This window comes from Podarcis erhardii (assembly GCF_964252035.2).
Source record: "Podarcis erhardii genome assembly, chromosome: 2".
NCBI classification, from domain to species: domain Eukaryota; kingdom Metazoa; phylum Chordata; class Lepidosauria; order Squamata; family Lacertidae; genus Podarcis; species Podarcis erhardii.
The window spans coordinates 22,455,682-22,476,798 of NC_138498.1; the positions used below are offsets into that span (position 1 = coordinate 22,455,682).

Consider the following 21,117-nt stretch of genomic DNA (forward strand, 5'->3'; position numbering starts at 1 on the left):
TGGGGGGCTGGTTCTTAAGCCGTTGACATCCACAGTCACACACTGCTTTATTTTGACTCTCTTTCTGCCCGGGTCCAATCATGGCTGCTGGGCAGTTGTGTGCATCTGCATGTAATATGATACAAATCTGCCTAGCAGAAATAAAAGGTTCTGGTGTCCTGTTCACAAAAGTTAAAAAGCAGACAAGCAGTTACCCGCCTGAGGCTTGGGCTGCATTAGAAATAATTTTGCTGTTGCCGAACTTTCTATTCTATGCCCGATGAGCTCATCAAAAGTTAGCTCTTTCCCCTTTCAGAAATGTTTGCCTTAGATGTATTAAACTTAGGTTTACTGCTTCGCTATCACAATTTGAATACAGACTGGAAATTTTTATATATATATATATATATATATAAAATCTCATCTCATTGAATTGCTGGGGGCAATATATATATATATATATATATATATATATATATATATATATATATATATGTATATATATGTATGTATATATATATGTGTATATATATATATATGTGTGTGTGTGTGTGTGTGTGTGTATAATCTCATCTGAATTGCTGGGGGCATGGCACTAACCTCGGTGTTTCCTGAATTCCCAGTAACTAAAGTACACTTTCACAGTGTGATAGCAAAGGGTGCCACCCCTTTTAATTACTTTGTTGTTCCGAGCGCATCTCTTGACTAGGCGGACTTGTAACCTTGCCGTCTCGTGCTGTGCTGAGCCAGTGATACACATTTGTGACGGAATGACTGCATCGCCGACTGGAGGTGAATAGAAAGGTGCAAAGCCAGGGCCTTGAAGCACGCAGATAGATGGTGTGCAGCCTCCTTTGTGGAGGAGTGTCTTGGGCTCATAAAAGCATTTGTTCCTTGCGGCATAGTGGTGTCCCCAGGTCTACTGTGTGGAAAAGACTGTCCCAGCAGGTTGAGGGCCTGACATGCTTATGGCGCATGGGGCTCTCTTCAAAATACAGGAATGCCCATCAGCTGCTTCTGAGGATAAGGAGGAGAAGAAACTGGTTTTGTCATTCCCTCATCAACCTGCTTTCTTTGATTTGGAGGACTCTGTTGCTGTGACTGCTGCAGACATACAGTGGGATTGGGGCCTTGGATTTTAAGTCCATCACGCAGCAGAAAAAAAGGATATGAACCACACACCCTTCTGCCTGGGCAAGCGTGAGCTTTTGCCTTCTCTGCAGTGCATTTGCAGTAGGAAAGATAATTCCCATGAGCGAGAAAAATAAATGAAAGCCATCAGTTTTGTGTAAAAGGTAAAGGTAAAGGGACCCCTGACCATTAGGTCCAGTCGTGGCTGACTCTGGCGTTGCGGCGCTCATCTCGCTTTCCTGCCAGAACAGTACCTATTTATCTACTTGCCCTTTGACGTGCTTTCGAACTGCTAGGTTGGCAGGAGCAGGGACCAAGAAATGGGAGCTCACCCTGTCGCAGGGATTCGAACTTCCGACCTTCTGATTGGCAAGCCCAAGAGGCTCAGTGGTTTAACCCACAGCGCCACCTGCGTCCCTCAGTTTTGTGTAGGATCTACAAAAAGAGTTTGTATACTTGAGCATGGTGCCCTGCGATCGGGTCGTTTCCTGTGATCGAGTTGTTCTGGTATTATAAGAGGAGATGGTTGAGCTAAATTACTGGAGGTTGGGAATGTTTGCTGCCTGGAAATGGCTACATGGAAATGGCTATGACTTCTTTGTTTGGAGGGTCAATTGGCTTCCTTTTGCTGTTGAAGCATGTGTCGGAGTGTGTTGGGATGTGAGGTGTCAGACGCCCAACACGGAAAAGAGTTCTGCACTGTGGCCTCCTGCAAAATGGGGCCAGAGTGACATTGCAGAAAACGGAAAAACTACCTGCCCTTACTTCTGAGAAGAGTGAAAGTACCGTATTTTGTGCTCTATAAGACTCACTTTTTCCCTCCTAAAAAGTAAGGGGAAATGTGTCTTATGGAGTGAATGCAGGCTGTGCAACTATCGCTAAAGCCAGAACAGCAAGAGGGATTGCTGCTTTCACTGCGCAGCGATTCCTCTTGCTGTTCTGGCTTATGAGATTCAGAATATTTTTTTTCTTGTTTTCCTCCTCAAAAAACTAGGTGTGTCTTGTGGTCTGGTGCGTCTTATAGAGCGAAAAATACGGTAACTCCCACCTGCACATTCGCAAGAAAGGATTCCTCCCCACCCCCACACCCCTGGAAAATAGACAAGAGATGACATGTACAGTGGTACCTTGGGTTACATACGCTTCAGGTTACAGACTCTGCTAACCCAGAAATAGTACCTCGGGTTAAGAGCTTTGCTTCAGGATGAGAACAGAAATCGTGCTCTGGCAGCGTGGCAGCAGCAGGAGGCCCCATTAGCTAAAGTGGTGCTTCAGGTTAAGAACAGTTTCAGGTTAAGAATGGACCTCAGGAACGAATTAAGTACTTAACCCCAGGTACCACTGTACTTAACCCGAGGTACAACTGTAGTGAGCATCTTAATAAAGATAAGCACCAACACTGATGCACACGCAGGAACTTCTACAGCAGAAATAGCAAATTTGTGTGCCGCCCCAAAGCCCAATTGCCATACCAGCAGGCCCATGGTTAGGGATTAGGGGAGGTGGGGTTCAACAACATATGGAGGGCTACAGGTTTCTCATCACTGCATTTGGTGGTGGGGTAGAATATTGCTTAAAGCACAGAGTTTCAACCTTTTTGAGTCCACGGCTCCCTTGACCAACATTCTTTCTGCGGCACCCCTGTGGGGCTCAGGAGCCCAGTTACGCCACCCCTTGCCTGCGGAGCCGGCAGCTCCTCACCGCTTTTTGAACACCCTCTTTCGTGAAGTGTTCCCTCAGCCTCCTCTCCCTTCTCCTTGGGAGTCCTCTGGGCAGTTGCAGCTGCTGCCCCTGGTCTCGGAGCTGCCCCAAAGAGAGGTGCCTCCTCACTCTGCCCCACAGGGGCTTGGGAAGCACCCCCTGGCCAGCCCCAGAGGCACCATTCACCCAAGGAGCTTGTAGCCAGGGCTGCTGCTGCAACAAACAGCTGTGCAAGCCTTTGGGAGGCAGAGATACAAGAGGGCATCAGAGGAGGGAGGGGGGGGAAGAGGGCCAGAGGATGGTGTTGCTTGCGACACCCCTAACTGTCATTCAAGGCACCCCAGGGTGCCACAGCACACTGGTTGAAAACCACTGGCTTAAAGGATGCTGAATTCTTGAAGGAAAAGAGAGTGGTGGGAGGGACACATATCCCTTTTATTGTGGGCTGAGTAAATATGGCATGAGTGCCATTCAAGCCCTGCAAATTGGAGTCCTCATTCATATTGCTAGATACACAAGATCACATGGAATACAGTCAGTAATAACCCTCTGGGTCTGCCACAGAAATTGTGTGTGTGTGTGTGTGTGTGTGTGTGTGTGTGTGTGTGTGTGTTTGGCGCAAGGACCAGCCCTCTGCCCTTAATGGGTATGCCAGACCCTTTCCCTAAAAATGTCATCCTAATTATATTTTTATTTTATTTTTTTAAAAATGAACAGCTAGCTCTTCTACTGATTGAGATAAAAGTGAGCAGTCAGTACTCTGCCACCCAAACTTACAGGCCGGTTGGTGAGCAATGGTGCCTGTATCATACCCACCCCCTTCAAATCTTACAGAATCAGGGAAAACCCCGTCTTCAACTTTGAACTCTTCTACTGTCTTTTCACATCGAGACAAGACACTTAGGCACACACCCCATGCCCCCCAACCAAGGCTCCCTGTGTCCTGAAGTGAGTTGGGTCCCTTCTGCCACCCATGCTAATGCCAAGGTAAATGGGGATGTTTATGATGTCCAGCACTGAAAAGGTAAATGCACAGCAGGAACAGAATTAAAGTTTTGCTCCAGCTCTCCCAAGCTTGGTTCTTTCCAGAAGAGTTGCTGTTCCTACACACCACCTCTAGGCGTCACTGTTGGGTCTGTTAACAATAGTTGTGTGCTGTCTAATTGGCACACCCGTGCCAGTCCTGGGAAGTGTGCCAGGGCATCATTGCCAGCATTAGCAGTTCATCCAGCGCTCGGCCGTGCTCAGTGGGTAGCCCCGGTCTACTCTCAGTTGGTCGTTGAGTCTCCAGTAGATGCCGCCCTTGAAAAAGTAAACTTTGCCGTTCTCCCAGGTGAATGCGGCGTCCAGGTGTGATGGCGCCCCTGAGAAAAGGCTGGAGATTTTCCTGGGGAGAGTGGAGAAGTGGCTTCCCAGTTCGTCCCATTGCCAGTAGCCCGTGCCCTAGGGAAAAAACAGGAATGATTGCACTTTCCCCAGTAATAATAGTAATAATAATTTTATTATTTGTACCCCACCCATCTGACTGGGCTGCCCCAGACCCTCTGGGTGGCTTCCAGCATATAGAAAAACATAACAAAACACTAAACATTGAAAATGTCCCTATACAGGGCTGCTTTCAGATGACTTCTGACTTGTTCCATTTCCTCTGGTGTTCCCCACAGAGATAAGAAACTAGGAGATCTATCTATCTATCTATCTATCTGTCTATCTCTATCTATCTATCTATCTATCTATCTATCTATCTATCTATCTATCATCTATCTATCTATCATCATCATCATCTATCATCTATCTATCTATCATCATCATCATCTATCTATCTATCTATCATCATCATCTATCATCTATCTATTATCTATCATCTTTCATCTCCTAACTTTTACATTTTGAGGTAAAAGTCACCACTGGACATGAAAAAGTCTACGTGAAACTGTTCTGAGCAAAAGGCTTTTTATTACTGTTTAAAAACGTGCTGCTGGAAAGGCAAACAAGAAAACCATTCAGCCAGAAAGCGGGCAGTGATCACCCTAACCTCCCATTGTCTTGGGAGCCATAAATAGATGTTATTGGCCATTTTGCCACCACTAGAGCAGTGTGAGTCCCTCTTCCCTCTGTTGCCTTCTGCCTGCTCCTACGGAGAGTACTCAATCCATCTCCACACCCTTCTCTTATGTCTCTCATCACCTCAAAGCTAGCATCCACCTGTCAAGGCTCATACTAAGAGAGCATTATGCCCCCTCAAAAATCTCCCATAATGCCTTGGGGCTTAGGGAATTCCTGCATCTTTCTACCCCTTCCCTCCCCAGTAAATGCCAGTGAATCGGGACATGAAAGGTGCCGCATGGATCAGAGGAAAGGAATATTTAAACAGCACAGAACAAACACTTCTGCGACTTAAAGGCCAATATCCTCACACCCTAATCATTCATTCGCCCAAAATTTCCTATTCTTTGTCCCCCTGCTCACATTCTGCTCCTAGGCAGCCCATTTGTTGAAACTATTCCTGCCTCAATACTAGCCAATAGTTGTCAGTCCCTTAGGTTTATTTCACAACATTCATATACAAAAAAAAAAACAACCCACCAAAACCCTAAAATATTAACAACAAAAAACCATTAAAACTAGGCATTTAAACATGTTCAAAAGATAATTGAACTTGACAGTAAGCAAAAAGAGAGAGATTAAAACACATGTCTGCGTTCTACATGTCTGGATAAGCGTAAAGGATAATGTATTGCAATTGTTATTATTGCAGTTTACCTTAAAGATGAAGATCTTCTTGTTTTGAGGCCAGTAGAGGGCAGCATCTATCTTAGCTGGGATGCGGGTGAGGGGTTTGGGATAGCCAGGATCCAGCTTAAATCCCCGATAACGCCACAGTTTAATACCTGTAGCCAGAGTGACATGAATTAATAAGGAGCCAATGCGAGGATAACACACCAGCTGGCTAAAAGCTGGTAATACAAATGCAATCTGTGTCAGAGGCTTAAGCAGTTCTCAACCTGTGGGTCCCCAGATGTTGTTGGACTACAACTCCCATCATCCCTGAGCTCTGGCCTTGCTAGCTAGGGGTGATGGGAGTTGTAGTTCAACAACATCTGGGGACCCACAGGTTGAGAAAGGCTGGTTGGCCCTTTGGGGCTTGTGGGAGAAAAAAAGGGGGAATAATAATAATAATATAATTTATTTATTTATTCCCCCAGCCACTCTGGATGGCTCCCAACAGAATATTAAAAACACGATTCAAACATCAAACATTAAAAACTTCCCTAAACAGGGCTGCCTTCAGATGTCTTCTAACAGTCAGATAGTTGTTTATTTCCTTGACATCAGATGTCTTCTAAAAGTCAGATAGTTGTTTATTTCTTTGACATCTGATGGGAGGGCGTTCCACAGGGCGGGTGCCACTACCGAGAAGGCCCTCTGCCTGGTTCCCTGTAACTTGGCTTCTTGCAGTGAGGGAACTGCCAGAAGGCCCTTGGAGCTGGACCTCAGTGTCCAGGCTGAACGATGGGGGTGGAGATGCTCCTTCAGGTATACTGGGCCGAGGCTGTTTAGGATTTAAACACTTTTGAGTTGCACACAGCTGATCAAGACAAAGAAGAGCCGCATCTGCAGAGGTACACAGCCTTTGGCGTAATAATCATAGTCATAATCTCTCTCCAAAGGACCCAGGTTTAGATCATTTAGGGAAGTGGGAAGCTTATTTCTCAACTCTCGGACCCACAGACCTTTGAAGAAGTAGGTGCGCCCAGTTCGGGGAGAATATACAGCTGCATCCAGCCCCCCCGGCAGCCCCTTCCACAGCGCCGAGATCTTCATGGGTGGGTTGGTACCAAAGTCTGTCACCGTCCACACGTAATCGCCACGGAAAGCGTAAGTCTTGTCATAGGGCCCTAGGCAAGGTGCAGAAGTGATGGACCAAATGTTAAAAAGTGGGAATCTAGCATGCTAATCTTTTTAGTCCTGAAAGGGCTGTGTTTCTGCTTTGAGTCAGTTTTGCATGTGTTCTTTCATAAATCCAGTGCTTTTTTTCCTGGGGGGGACACATACCCCTAAACATTTTGTGAATCTAACGGGAGAAGAAACTAAAAATGTAAAAAATTAAATAGTTTCTTCTCTAGGAAGGTGAATCGTCAGTTCCGTTGCTACCCCCAATGGAGGCCTCATTTTCTGTCACGGTGTTTCCTGAGTCTCAGACGGAATGAGACTCCGTTTTTTTGACTGTGGCTTGTGACTTCGTTTTTGTCACTTGTTTTTGTGACTGTGTGTCACAAAATCAGTTTTTGCAACTGATTGGTTGATTTTGTGACTGCAGAAATGTATAAAAGCCCCCCATCCAAACAATGACTATAATCAGTGCACATAAGGGGGGGGAATTAATTTTAATGTTTATCATCTACAATACTGTATTATTTATTTTATAGTACAGTACATTGATTATTGCTTTCATTTTATGGATCAATGGTCTCATTAGATAGTAAAATTCATGTTAAATTGCTGTTTTGGGGGTTGTTTTTAAAAGTCTGGAACAAATTAATTAATCTGTTTTGCATTACTTTCTATGGGAAAGCACACCTTGGTTTTGGAACAGACTTCTGGAACGGATTAAGTTTGGGAATCAAGGTACCACTGTATAATGAAACATCATATAGCCAGCTAGAAAGGGATACCGGGGAGACATCCATTTATGCAAACCTGGGATGGGTGGAGTATGTTCTGGAAGGTGGTGGTGTTTGGATTTAGGGGTTGGAGTGAGGAAGGGGCCTTACCTAGCATGATAGCATCCAGTCCATCTTTGCATGGGTTAGGGATTTTACTAGGCTTCTGTGAAACAGCCGGGACAGTACTGTGGGCAGGTGAAGTCACTGTCGTTGATGTCGTTGGGATGGTCTTCTTGCCTGCAGGTAAATATAAGGAAGGGAATTATTTTTGGGTGCCCAGCATCTCCACCAAAAAGAAAAAAGAAAAAGGAAGGGAAATAATTGTAAAAGTGTGGGAAATGGAAAGAGAAAGAAGGTTTCTTTTTATCCTATGAGGTGGTCTTGTGGCAAGGTTAAAGCTTACTGCTAAATGATATATAATGAATTGAAAAAGATGTTTAAAATAACATTTGTAAAAAAAAGACAGAATCTTTCCTTTTGGGAACTACAGGGGCAGAACTACCCAAACTGTACAGAAATTTATACACGTATGCGGCTACAGCGGCAAGAATGTTATTTGCAAAAAAATGGAAAGAAGAAGTTCTGACGAAAGAAGAAAGGAGACAAAAACTTATGGAATATGCAGAAATGGCGAAACTTACTGGAAAAACAGGAAATCAAGATAACTTTTTTAAAAAAATAAAAGAATGGAAACGGTTTATTGAATATTTACAAACAAACTTTAAACAGCTAAGGATATTGGCAGGATTACTGTAATAACCTGCAGATTTATAAGAGTATATGTTTAAAGTAGATGAATAAATGATTAAGTTAATTTGGAATATGCAGAGAGAGAGAGAGAAACTGAAGAAAGAGGGGGAAGGAAGTCAAGTTTCGAATGGTTAAAATGATTGTAAAATTATTAAAATGTATAAAATTCAGAAGTCATATATATTAAAGGAAGGGAAATAATTGGGGTGAGAAAGAGGGAGGAATTCTTGGCCGGCTACTGACTCCTTGGCACTGGATTGACAAGTTGGCGTTTTGCCTCCTAACCCATCCAGAACCTACTTGAGGAAGGATCAGGAAGAAGTAATGGTGTTACCTGGCAACTGTCCGCACCTCCCCTAGAGAGCAGCGGCCTGCCTCATGATTTGAAAACAGGCCCAAGCCTCTCATAATTAGGAACAGGCCTCCCTGTTGCTAGGGTATACAATAGCTGAAACAGAGCATGAAGGCAGCAGTGGGTGGGGTAGTGGGATGCAGAGAGAGGAAATGAGTGTTGGAATTGGGGCAAGGGGTGATCCAGAGGAAAGGCAGAACCATTTCTTTGAAGGTTTAGGATTATCACTTAATAGTTTGTCACGAGCACTGACCATACCTATTTTCTACATGGACACCACACCTTTGGGAAAACAGCTGCCTCAAAGACAAACTTGCACTCATTGTGCATTAAAATCATAGCTGTCAACTTTCCCCTCTTTTAAAGAGAAATTCCCTTATTCCGAATAGGATTCCTTGCAAGAAAAGGGAAAAGTTGACAGCTATGAAATGGTGTGGGGTGGGGTGGAGGATAAGAATAATATGTCTATAGACATTTATTTTAAATGTAATTCATCATTGTTTTAAAAATATGTCTACAGTGATACCTCCGGAGCCCTATTCACATCCTGAAGCAAACACAACCTGCGTTTGCGCATGTCGCCGCTTCCGCGCATGCACGTGACATCATTTTGACCGTCTGCACATGCGCAAGCGGCGAAAACCAGAAGTGATGCGTTCCGTTACTTCTGGGTCACCACGGAGTGCAACCCAAAAGTGCTCAACCTGAAGCAACTTCAACCCAAGGTGTGACTGTACACTGCTACAAAACCTCACAGCACTTTACAAATTAAGAAATACAGTGGAACCTTGGTTCTCAAATGGCTTAGTTGACGAACAAATTGGCTCCCAAACACCGAAAGCCCGGAAGTAAGTGTTCCAGTATCCGAATGTTTTTCAGAAGCCGAACGTCCAGCGCTCCTGCAGCCAATCTGAAGTTGCGCCTTTGTTTTTGAAAGGTTTCAGGAGTCAACCCGACTTCCAGAAAGGATTACTTTCGAGAACCAAGGTACCACTGTATTACAATACAGAAAACTGGGTTGTTTTAAAACAAAAAAAGTATTATTTTCATGACTTTGATATACTTGGATTGCTTTTTAGCTGGACTCTGGGAGGGTCCCAATGACCCAAATGAGGCCTAGGCAACTGGCAGGTGTAGAAGAGACAGGGAACACGCATTATCTGGCCCCAAGGACTTCGCATCTGCCTCCAGCCTTGATTCCCAAGCCCCTTCCCTGCCTTTATGGCACACCTCAGTCAAGTGCCTGAGGCCCACAAGATGGAAAGGCCTGAGGGCCAAATTAGGTGTCAGTTGTTTAAACCCAGATCTGCTCCCATCGCATTCAAAGCAAGGGGTGCAGGTTTGCAAAGCAAAAGAGGCACACTGGTGGGCTGTGCTTTGAAACCCTCCCCCAGTCCATACCATAAAGGGCCTGGATGCCTTCGATGTCGTCGCGGTGCAGTCGGAAGCGCAGTCGGTAACCGCTGTAGGCGGGAGCCATGAGGGCACCCGGTTGCCGGGAATGGCCCAGCCCCAGAGCATGGCCAATCTCATGGGCGGCAATGATGCGCAGGTTGACGCCGCGCGAGGTCCCTTCCGTCCAGTGCTCATCGGAATCAAAGTGAACTGTGCCTAACTCAGGGATGTCAGCATGGGCCAGGACATGTCCTGAGGAAGATAAAGGAAGGTGGGTTGAGAGCTGTGCGAGAAGAACTTGCAAACTAAGCTAAGCTAAGCTAAGCTAAGCTAAGCTAAGCTAAAAAGGTAAAGGTAATGGACCCCTGACAGGTCCAGTTGTGGCCGACTCTGGGGTTGCGGCGCTCATCTCGCTTTATTGGGCGAGGGATCTGGCGTACAGCTTCCGGGTCATGTGGCCAGCATGACTAAGCCACTTCTGGCGAACCAGAGCAGTGCACAGAAACACCTTTTACCTTCCCGCTGGAGCGGTACCTATTTATCTACTTGCACTTTTTGGCGCGCTTTTGAATTGCTAGGTTGGCAGGAGCAGGGACCGAGAAACGGGAGCTCACTCCGTCACGGGGATTCGAACCGCCGACCTTCTGATCAGCAAGCCCAAGAGGCTCAGTGGTTTAGACCACAGCGCCATCCGCGTCCTAAACTAAGCTAAGCTAAGCTAAACTAAGATGAGATAAACTAAGCTAAACTAAACTAAAATCTATAATAATTATAATGTATGCAGGTGTGTTGCACCTGCGTACATTATAATTATAATTATAATTATACATTATAATTATAATTATAATTATAATTATAATTATAATTTGGTATATGCAAGAGCTATACCAAATCTAGTGAAAGTATAGTATAAACTATAAATAGGCACATGCTAACGATCATACTGAGTGAGATGCAACAAGGATGAATCTTTGCTTCTTTTTCAAGCCCACTACAGCACAGAACGACAGAATCAGCTGTTTAGGCCAATCCATTCTTCCCTGTGATTTAAGAACGCCGCAGCTTTAAAGTAGGGCTGAGCGATATCTGGTTTTCAACATTGTGATATATCAGCAACGAAACATTGCGATGTACCGATATATATCATGATGTCTGAAATAAGGATGGAGGCATTGGCCAGTTTCATGGTTTCCCCCACATCGTGATTTTTGCCAGCGCCTGCTCTCGTTCAAACCAGTTTGAGATGATGTATCATTTTAAAGTCAACCCATTCTGGCACAAGAGAGGGCCTGCTCCTGTGCCTCCTTCCCATCGCTCCACCTGACCACCAAGCACCTCCTGTTGATGCTTCCAGCTTCTGGTACCCCCTGACACTCCATCAAATCCCTGTAGCACAGCAGACAACACCTCCCTGTGGCACACCGCTTCAAGATCCCTGCTCCTTGCCAGCCCTATTCTATGCCCCAAGTCATTCCCCAACCCCCTGAGAGCAAAGCTTGGGTCCATACCAGGCCCATCGAAGGGCCGTGAGCAGCCCCACGTAGAAGTGCCGTGGAAGGAGAGGCGGATGTCAGCACGGCCGCTTCGCACCTCCTGGAAGGTGAGCCGGGTCACGTCACTCCAGTACTTGAAAGCTGTCTGGATGGCAGTGCGTGTGGCTGCGGCCCCCAAATCCTCAGTGTGGCTGTAGATCCGGTAGGTCAAGTGCTTTTTGCGCCAGCGTCCTGCAGGGGGAGCCGCAGAGCAAGAGGTGTCAGAAACTGGGGCTTTTATCCCAGGAAAGTCACAGCTTAGCCTGGGTTATGTGATAGGAATGTTGAGGTCTTAGATATATGTTAAATGTTCATAAGTCTAGCAACCAAGCGTGTGCATAGATCAGCACAGGAAGACCCGACCTGGAAAATGGAAAAGCCTCCCCATTGTCTTTTCCTTCACAAATCCTGTCTTAAGGGCACATTTAAGATATGAATAGGGTGTGAGCCTGTGACCTGGCTCAGGAACTAAGTATTTATCATTACAAAAGACTGGCCAGGCTCCCCAGGCAATCCAATCAAGTAAGCATTAACAGGTAACTTGACAGACAGGAGGTAAACGACCCACTCAGACTTCTGCTGTAGACCGCCCCTTCTGTGATGTAGGTATGATGTTTCTGGGGGTGGTCTTGAGCTCCAGGGTGGGAAATTTAAAATGTCTACATAAGGGCATATAGTTAAAGCCATGGTTTTCCCAGTAGTGATGTATGGAAGTGAGAGCTGGACCATAAATAAGGCTGATCGCCGAAGAATTGATGCTTTTGAATTATGGTGCTGGAGGAGACTCTTGAGAGTCCATGGGACTGCAAGAAGATCAAACCTCTCCATTCTTAAGGAAATTAGCCCTGAGTGCTCACTGGAAGGACAGATCCTGAAGCTGAGGCTCCAATACTTTGGCCACCTAATGAGAAGAGAAGACTCCCTAGATAAGACCCTTATGTTGGGGAAGATGGAGGGCACAAGAAGAAGGGGATGACAGAGGACGAGATGGTTGGACAGCGTTCTCAAAGCTGCTAACATTAGTTTGACCAAACTGCGGGAGGCAGTGGAAGACAGGAGTGCCCGGCATGCTTTGGTCCATGGGGTCACGAAGAGTTGGACATGACTAAACAACTAAACAACAACAACATAAGGGCGAACACACCTGGGTTCTAGGTTCCTCCTCCTTTCCTGTGTGTGAGGGGAGCACCCTGTTGCAACAGATCAATAAAGATCAGGCTTACTAGCTGCTTTGCTTCTCAATATTCTCTGGTTGACCTCTGTTATTTTCTCCTACCAATAGGGAACCCACTTAAGGACTCTGTATGGGCTCTTGGATACCCCATAAGGGAAAAGGGCAGATTTTTGTTTACAACAGTTACAGGGAGAAGGCGTAACAAACTCTTTACTTAATAGGGAGCCCGATTTTCAGAGTGCGAAAACGTTACAGCATCCAAGCAACAAGAGAGATGTAACAAGAGGCTTGGATGGTTGAGGGCACTCCAAGGATTGCAGAAGTACAAAAAAAATGTTTATGGGGAAAACGCTTGTGGTGGTCAAGCAGTTCAGTGAAGAAGAGAACATGCTCACTGGCCATGGACAGTTGGGGAAAACAGACAACGGATGGAAGGAAATGGAGTATCCTAAGAAAGGTCATGGCTTGCTGGTTGGCTGGCTGGACAAACAGGAACACTCCATGTTGCAACATTTTGTTGCAGTTCAATTTGTTCCAGACAGTTCTTTGACTAAGCCTGCATCCTTATGCAGACTTACTGGGGCGGAGGGGAGTCCCAAGGAAATCAGTGGGATTTACTTTTGAATATGATCCGGATGCATGTCTTATTCATGATGCTGCAGTCATTTCCAGACCCCCATTCTTGACTCAGAGCTGGTTCATATGCCCATTCTGCCTCCAGAGACTATTTTTTTTTATTAAAAAAATCACTGCTTGTGGCTAATGTGTCACCAACTTCAATGGATTTCAAAATTGTTTCCCAGCAAACTCTGTGCTGCTTCAGAAGCTAATTGAGGTTGTTTACTTGCCAACAAAGGTCCGTATAGTTAAAGCTATGGTTTTCCCAGTAGTGATGTATGGAAGTGAGAGCTGGACCATAAAGAAGGCTGATCGCCGAAGAATTGATGCTTTTGAATTATGGTGCTGGAGGAGACTCTTGAGAGTCCCATGGACTGCAAGAAGACCAAACCTATCCGTTCTGAAGGAAATCAGCCCTGAGTGCTCACTGGAAGGGCAGATCCTGAAGCTGAGACTCCAATACTTTGGCCACCTCATGAGAAGAGAAGACTCCCTGGAAAAGACCCTGATGTTGGGAAAGATAGAGGGCACAAGGAGAAGGGGACGGCAGAGGACGAGATGGTTGGACAGTGTTCTCAAAGCTACCAGCATGAGTTTGCCCAAACTGCGGGAGGCAGTGAAAGACAGGAGTGCCTGGCGTGCTCTGGTCCATGGGGTCACGAAGAGTTGGACACGACTAAACGACTAAACAACAACAACAGGCCTGCAAAGGACAGGGGACTCTTGCAACAGAAAATACCTCCGTTGATTCTTCTCTCACCAATCATGGACTTAGGAGACTCAGAGTGTCTTGGGGAGTTGGGCAGTGAAAGCCAACCCCTCATTTTTCTGCAGCCATTTTTTCAGCCATACATGATCACCACTACTGATCTTCCCTAGAAATGTGGATCTGCAGGAGACTTTGTCCTTGAAAGTTGGGTAATAGTGAGGCTGAACAGACCTGACTTTTGCCCTACATGTGTTTGTGCTGCAGAACATGCCTCTTCAGTGTGCTGCAGTTTCTCAGCAGACAAGAATCCCCTGATGATAGAAAAAGTTTGAAAACCACAGACTTCGGTTGTTTGCCAAGTGCTGAATCTGCGTTTTTACATGCCACCATCATCAGTGTGGATGAAACAATGCATAAGACATTCCAACTTCTCTTAGCGGGGGCGGGTTAATTAGATAACCCACTTTCTACAAGCAGGAAGCTAGAGAGCACGTCCTCAGCTAGCAGGACTTAATCCAAGCTTTGTCAAATCTTCCTTGACTCCACTTCTGGCTATGACACTGGCTGGCGCATAACATGGCAACAATGGCACATGGCTCACGTGGTACCCGAGTTGGCCATAATGTCAGAAATCACAGTTTCAGCTGGTGGCTGGGGATTCAGGTTTGGGCCTAAGTGAGTTGGGTTCCAGTTCCTGTTTACCCAGAAACACTTTGGGAAAGTCTAGCTTCAGTTTCCTAACTGGAAAAAAAAGGAAAATATCTTTTGTGCTATTTTTAAAAGTATTAGCTGCTTCCCCCTCTCAAGAAAAGGAATGCACGATGAGAAGAGCAGCTTCATAAATAGAAATAATAACAACAAACAAATCAAATTCAGCTGATTTTTTTATAACAACCCAAAAATCAGCAACCCAAGTTAATTACCACCTATAAAGAAGTGGGAGGGGAGCTTTCCTTTGCTGCCAAAAGCTTAGTAAAGGCAAGGAGGACATTTCAAAACTGTGGGGCCACCACTAAACAGACCTTATTCAAGGCATCTACAAATCTGCTTGCCAGCTCATCAGCTGCTTATGATATTAGCTACATGCTTGCTAGCTCATCACAGCTGTGTATGAACATTAAAAAGTACAAGAAGGCTCTGCTGATTTTTCAAATTATTTTTTAGCTTCTCCAAACGAGAAGAAATGGCTTTGCCCAGGCCTTCTGGCAAGTGCGATGACTTGGGATAACAGCAGGGTTTTACATTGCAGTTTGTATAAGAGAAGGAAGTACAAGAGGAGCCTCTCCCACTTGCTTCTCTATACCTCCTGCACAGTTAAGAGAAAACCCTCTGTCTCTGGGCAAGGGCAGGGTTTGGCTCATAAATAAATACCATAATTCTATAAGCCTCCGTTTAGAAGTTCCATAGATTTCAATGTGTTTCATTGCTCTACGTGGGGCTACCTTTGAAGGTGACCCAGAAACTGCAATTAATTCAGAATGCGGCAGCTACACTGGTGACTGGGAGTGGCCGCCGGGACCACATAACACCGGTCCTGAGAGATCTGCATTGGCTCCCAGTACGTTTCTGAGCACAATTCAAAGTGTTGGTGCTGACCTTTAAAGCCCTAAACGGCCTCGGTCCTGTATACCTGAAGGAGCGTCTCCACCCCCATTGTTCAGCCCGGACACTGAGATCCAGCACCAAGGATCTTCTGGCGGTTCCCTCATTGCAAGAAGTGAGGTTACAGGGAACCAGACAGAGGGCCTTCTCGGTAGTGGCGCCCACCCTGTGGAACGCCCTCCCTTCAGATGTGAAGGAAATAAGCAGCTATCTTCTCTTTAAAAGACATCTGAAGGCAGCCCTGTTTAGGGAAGTTTTTAATATTTAATGCTGTATTGTTTTTAACACTTGATTGCAAGCCGCCCAGGGTGGCTGGGGAAACTCAGCCAGATGGGCGGGGTATAAATTATTATTATTATTATTATTATTATTATTATTATTATTATTATTATTACATGGCACTAGTCTGACCACACAAAGCAATTTGAAGGACTAACAAATCTACTTCCTAGAATTCTTGCGCAGATGAGCTCTGCAGAGCCTGAGAAGCACACTGTCCATTCAACCCTCCACTGGAATAGTTCATTATAAGGACAGCTCCAATCCCAGCATTACTATGACCTCTGATCCCAACATTTCAACCTGCAGAATTCTCTGTTTAAAGATCCACGCAGCAGGAGAACTCCCTTTTTAGGGAAATGCCTTCGCACCAGCTTCCCTCAGCCCTATCCATCTCCCTGCTTCGGCCAGGAGGAGAGATCATTTGCCCAGCATCTTGTCGGCCCCAAATTCAACAGTTTGAAGAATGCTCACCCAAGAGTAGATATTTGAGGGTCCTCTCGTTGAACGGGTCTTCGACGCCGCAGCGGGGCTGCCTCATCTGGGAGAGGGTTGCTGCATCCAGACGTCCGGTAGAACGTAGTCCTGATGCAAGCTGGAAAGCCCTAAGGGGGCAGACGTTGGGGGAAGGGAAGGCAAGGAGTCAGCATTTAACTGTGGTTCAGACATGACGGGTGGTTTGTGCAACATGGTGAACCAAAATACAGTGGTGCCCCGCAAGACGAATGCCTCGCAAGACGGAAAACCCGCTAGACGAAAGGGTTTTCCGTTTTGGAGGCGCTTCGCAAAACGAATTTCCTATGGGCTTGCTTAGCAAGACGGAAATGTCTTGCGAGTTCCTGCGGTTTTTTCCCCCCTCCCCCCCTTTTTCTAAGCCGCTAAGCCGCTAAAAGCTGCTAAAAGCCGCTAAACCGCTAATAGCGCTAATCCGCTAATCCGTCAATGGGCTTGCTTCGCAAGATGAAGAAACCGCTATACGAAGAGACTCACGGAACGGATTAATTTCGTCTTGCGAGACACCACTGTATACCTTAGTGAGACTATGCGAATGTGCAGGTTTCCAGAGAGGAGTTCACAGCCACTTTGCTTGCCCCCAGACACGCCGTGGGATCCCACGTATTCATATATTCTCACTAAAAGCAGGGAACTATAGGAATGGTAGCTTTGTGAGGGGAACAGGGGTCTCCTAACAATCCTCAGCACCCTTAACAAACTACAGCTCCCAGAATTCTTTGGGGGGGGAGGGAAGCCATGACTGTTTAAAGTGGTTTGATGGTGCTTTAAATATATGGTGGGAATGTGGCTTAAGCCACGATCTGGGCCTACCATGTTGTGGGAACCAGGTCGCTATGAGATGCTTTGCAGGGCAAATCAAAGCCATTGTAATGGTTTCCCCTTGTTGTTTGGGTTGGGCTGTGTGTTTCTTGTTTCGTTTACCTCATGGCTCAAGTTTTACCTCACAGCATTCTCGATATCCTCTTCGGTCAAGGCATTCGAGAACTGCTCCAGTGGCTTCTCTAAGTATCCGAACTGCAGCAGGAAGTCCTGAAATGATGACACTTGTTAAAACCAACTCTCAGCCCCAACTCATTGGCACAGTCTCTCAGAGAACGGGCAGAAGGCCCACAAGGGCGTTCTTGTAAAGAGACCAACTTCTGTAGCAATGAGTGTTGCTGGGTGGGCAACAGACCACAGTTTGGACTGGCTTCCCCATGCTTTATATCTCTTGAAATACGCTCCCTGCCCTTCTTTTTACAGGGAAACCTACTAAGCAGAATGTGGTTGTGCTGGTCTGAAGCCAAGAGATGTGTACATGTTGTCCCTTATTCTCACTGAATAGCTAAATATGGGAACAAGGTATCCTCCTGAATTCCATCTCCATAGGCCCGATTCCACTCCTTTCTAGACATGTCGGGAAACTCAAACTACCACCATGCTTACTCAGCAAATAAGAGGCTGGCCACAGCCATCTCTGCCAGCAACCCTCCTCCATCGATAGAAATCTCAAATGTCCCTTTCTGGAACTGAAATTCTTCACGGCATCATTCCTTGCTTTTGCAATGATGTGCACAGTACTTGTTTTTCTGCACTTTTCCTCAACTGGATCAATGGCAGGCATAGGGAAACTCGGCCCTCCAGATGTTTTGGGACTACAACTCCCATCATCCCTAACTAACAGGACCAGTTGTCAGGGATGATGGGAGTTGTAGTCCCAAAACATCTGGAGGGCCGAGTTTCCCTATGCCTGACCTATGGTCTGCCTGCTGCTACAACCAAACAGATTTCCCCACCCATATCCAACACTGCAGGGGTCCTCAAACTTTTTCTGCCTGGTGGCGCATTTGGAAATCCAAGAAACTGTTGCAAGCACCATTATTTCACAGAAGAAAAACTGGTGATGCTCAGGAACAATGGGCAAAACATTATACCCAAACTCCTCACTCTTCAAAAGGGTACCTTAGTCTTTCAACAAGCTCCACATACTTTCAGATACCCCAGGCTCTCCTATTACTTCTAAAGAGTTCATAATTGTTAAGGCCGTTCTCCCAGAACTTTCTGAGTCCATCTCAATTCCGTATATCAAACAGACAATTAAATTAAATCTCAACTCTGTTTTTGAAACAGACAATTAAATTCCCATGAATTTTGCATTGTGCCATAAATATATTCATATATATATATTTATTTTTTACAACTAATAGCAACTGGGATCAGGGAGGTGATTTAAACCAGTGGATCAGTATAGGGGCAAAGGGCTAGAACCTCTGTCCCCAAACCAAATCGAAATTTGAACACCAAGCAGACGCTATTTGAAAAAGAAAATTACATGGGAAGTTCCAAGCACAGAACACCAGTGTAAGATGTAGCTTTGCCCTTCATTCTTGCAAAGGCTTTCTCCATCTCACACAAAGCAGATACATAGCTCAACAAATACTGCTTTACACAACAAATACTGCTTTACAAAGAAAGTCCAGTTCTCCTTTTTGGACCCCACATTCCCATTTGCTGTACTCTTCTTTCGGAGGGGTTCTGTATCCCATTTTAAGTAACATCCAGTGGGTTGAGAGCTGGTGGGGAGAACTAATCTGCTGCTTTTTAAAAAATCTTCTGCTGGTGATTACCTGCCCGCCCCTGCCCCGCCACTACTCATGCCAGACTGCTATACTGGACTTGTTTGCTATGAGCCAAAACTGCCCTTCTACATGCCACTTCAAGTCTTCTCCATGTCAGCCAAAGCTGCAAGTTCTGCTCATGGCAAATGAATCAGTTAAATGACTGTTTTAACACAGGCAAGGCATCACCAAGGGCAAAAAGAAAGAAAGAAAAAGAGAAGCCTCCATGTTCAAAGCAGCAGCACACTTAGGATAGGTCACAGAGAAAGCATTAAGTCTTCCTTCTAGCATTCCCCAACTATATCTCATTCTTTAACTTGCCCTTGGTTCGGATAGACTTCTTTGGTGCCTAAAACAGCTGGGTAATCTTGCAAAGAGGGACGCGGGTGGCGCTGTGGGTTAAACAACAGAGCCTAGGGCTTGCCAATCAGAAGGTCGGTGGTTTGAATCCCCGCAATGGAGTGAACTCCTGTTGCTTGGTCCCTGCTCCTGCCAACCTAGCAGTTGGAAAGCACACCAAAGTGTGAGTAGATAAATAGGTACCGCTCCGGCGAGAAGGTATACGGCGTTTCCGTGCGCTGCTCTGGTTCGCCAGAAGCGGCTTAGTCCTGCTGGCCACATGACCCGGAAGCTGTACGCCGGCTCCCTCAGCCAATAAAGCGAGATGAGCACCGCAACCCCAGAGTCGGTCACGACTGGACCTAACGGTCAGGGGTCCCTTTACCTTTTTTAATCTTGCAAAGGGAATGGATGTTTCAGGAATTAGGACACCTGGCCAAGAAAATCTACCATACGCCTCAGGAGAATACGAAAGATATATCTTGAGGTTCTTTGGAAGAGGGTAGGAATACAGGAAGCTGCCCTCTTTATACTGAGCCAGGACATTGGTCCATCTAGCTCACAACTGTCTGCACAGACTGGCAGGGATTCTTGGGGTTTTTAGGGAGGGAATATTCCCAGCTCTACAGGAGATGCCAGGGAATGAACCTAGGACCTTCTGCAAGCAAGGGAGATGTTATTCCCATGAGCTACAGCCTTTCGCTAAGCAGAAGCAAACCCAAGGTTGGGGGAACAGTGGAGAATGCAAGCTGGGTTCAAGGAACAAGAGTAAAACTGTGAAGAAAAAGAAGGAAACGGAATAGAGAAGTCAGCACTAGGACAGCCGAGAGACTCTGCTTTCCTACTCCTCGTCCCGCACAAACACACCACAAACAGCTCACAAAGGGTGGAAACTTCTTGCCAATCTTCTGCACAGCAGCCAAAGTGGTTTGCTTCTGTTATGATTGCCCACCACACCCGCCCATAGATGTTCAGCTTGGTTTCTGCTGCTACAGGGAGGCCCAGGCAGTTGAGGGTTTCTTTTGGCCAGGGAAATCTTCCTCCAGGCCTCCTGTCCCTTTCTGGGGAAAGTTTGCACTAAACAAAGCTTTGCAAGATAAGCCAGGAGACACGGATAAGGCTGGAGGCATCTAGGAAAGTTTCAAGGTTTCTCTAGGACCGAAGGCCTGGAGAAAGTCGGAAAAGTCTGGGGTTGGGGTTGTAGGTCACAGCTGAGGAACAATCCTACCCTGCTTGTCCACATTCTCCCGTGTGACCCCCATCACTGCAAATGCACTGACTCCACTGCTCAGCCTACAGTCTTAGAGGGGCCATCCAAGCCCTACCTACCATGGCTTCTTTCTTCTCCGCTCGGTTGAGAGCAGCACCTTTGGAAGAGAAGATCAAAGCATAGACCTGGAACAGCAGCAGCAGCAACGGAAGCTGGGGCAGCCTCATGTCCAGTTTCTTTGCAGACCCTTGACAGCAACACAGAGCAACGCTTCCTTGCAGGAAACTCCACAGAGCTCTTCAGAAACTGCTTTTGCTGGAAGGGGACCAAAGCGGTGCTGGAGCTCTTTCTCTCCACTTCCTCCCTCCGCGGCTCAAGCTTTGCTCTGCCCTCCCTGCTCCCTCCATCCATCCATATCTTCGCTCCCTGCTTTCTCAAGTTTATAAATCTCCTAACAGCAGGAGTGAGTCATTTCCAACTCAAACATGTTGCAACCGCAAAGCCTGGAGGAGCCCCCTCTGCGAAGATTAACTCTTCGCAGAGCAAACACTCCCTGCAAGCCCTCC

General features: G+C 46.1%; 1 protein-coding gene across 1 annotated transcript; it reads right to left on the minus strand.

Annotated features, from left to right (window-relative positions):
- Positions 1-3,222: 3,222 nt before the first annotated feature.
- Positions 3,223-20,999, minus strand: MMP19 (matrix metallopeptidase 19). The gene is made up of 9 exons (XM_081849791.1): positions 20,671-20,999; positions 17,346-17,434; positions 16,364-16,494; positions 11,484-11,699; positions 9,982-10,227; positions 7,587-7,715; positions 6,546-6,710; positions 5,575-5,702; positions 3,223-4,254 (listed from the first exon to the last, which is right to left on the minus strand). The coding sequence occupies exons 1-9, from the start codon at positions 20,776-20,778 to the stop codon at positions 4,027-4,029; spliced, it is 1,440 nt and encodes a 479-aa protein (XP_081705917.1). The 5' UTR covers positions 20,779-20,999; the 3' UTR covers positions 3,223-4,026.
- Between the last annotated feature and the right edge of the window lie 118 nt (positions 21,000-21,117).

Excerpts from the sequence above, each read along its gene's own strand:
- MMP19 (XM_081849791.1), bottom strand. The coding sequence starts at position 20,778 with ATGAGGCTGCCCCAGCTTCCGTTGCTGCTGCTGCTGTTCCAGGTCTAT. Across the intron at positions 16,495-17,345 it reads GATATCGAGAATGCTGTGAG|GGCTTTCCAGCTTGCATCAG; the intron begins GTAAAACTTGAG and ends CTGCCCCCTTAG. Across the intron at positions 11,700-16,363 it reads CCTCAAATATCTACTCTTGG|GACGCTGGCGCAAAAAGCAC; the intron begins GTGAGCATTCTT and ends CTCCCCCTGCAG.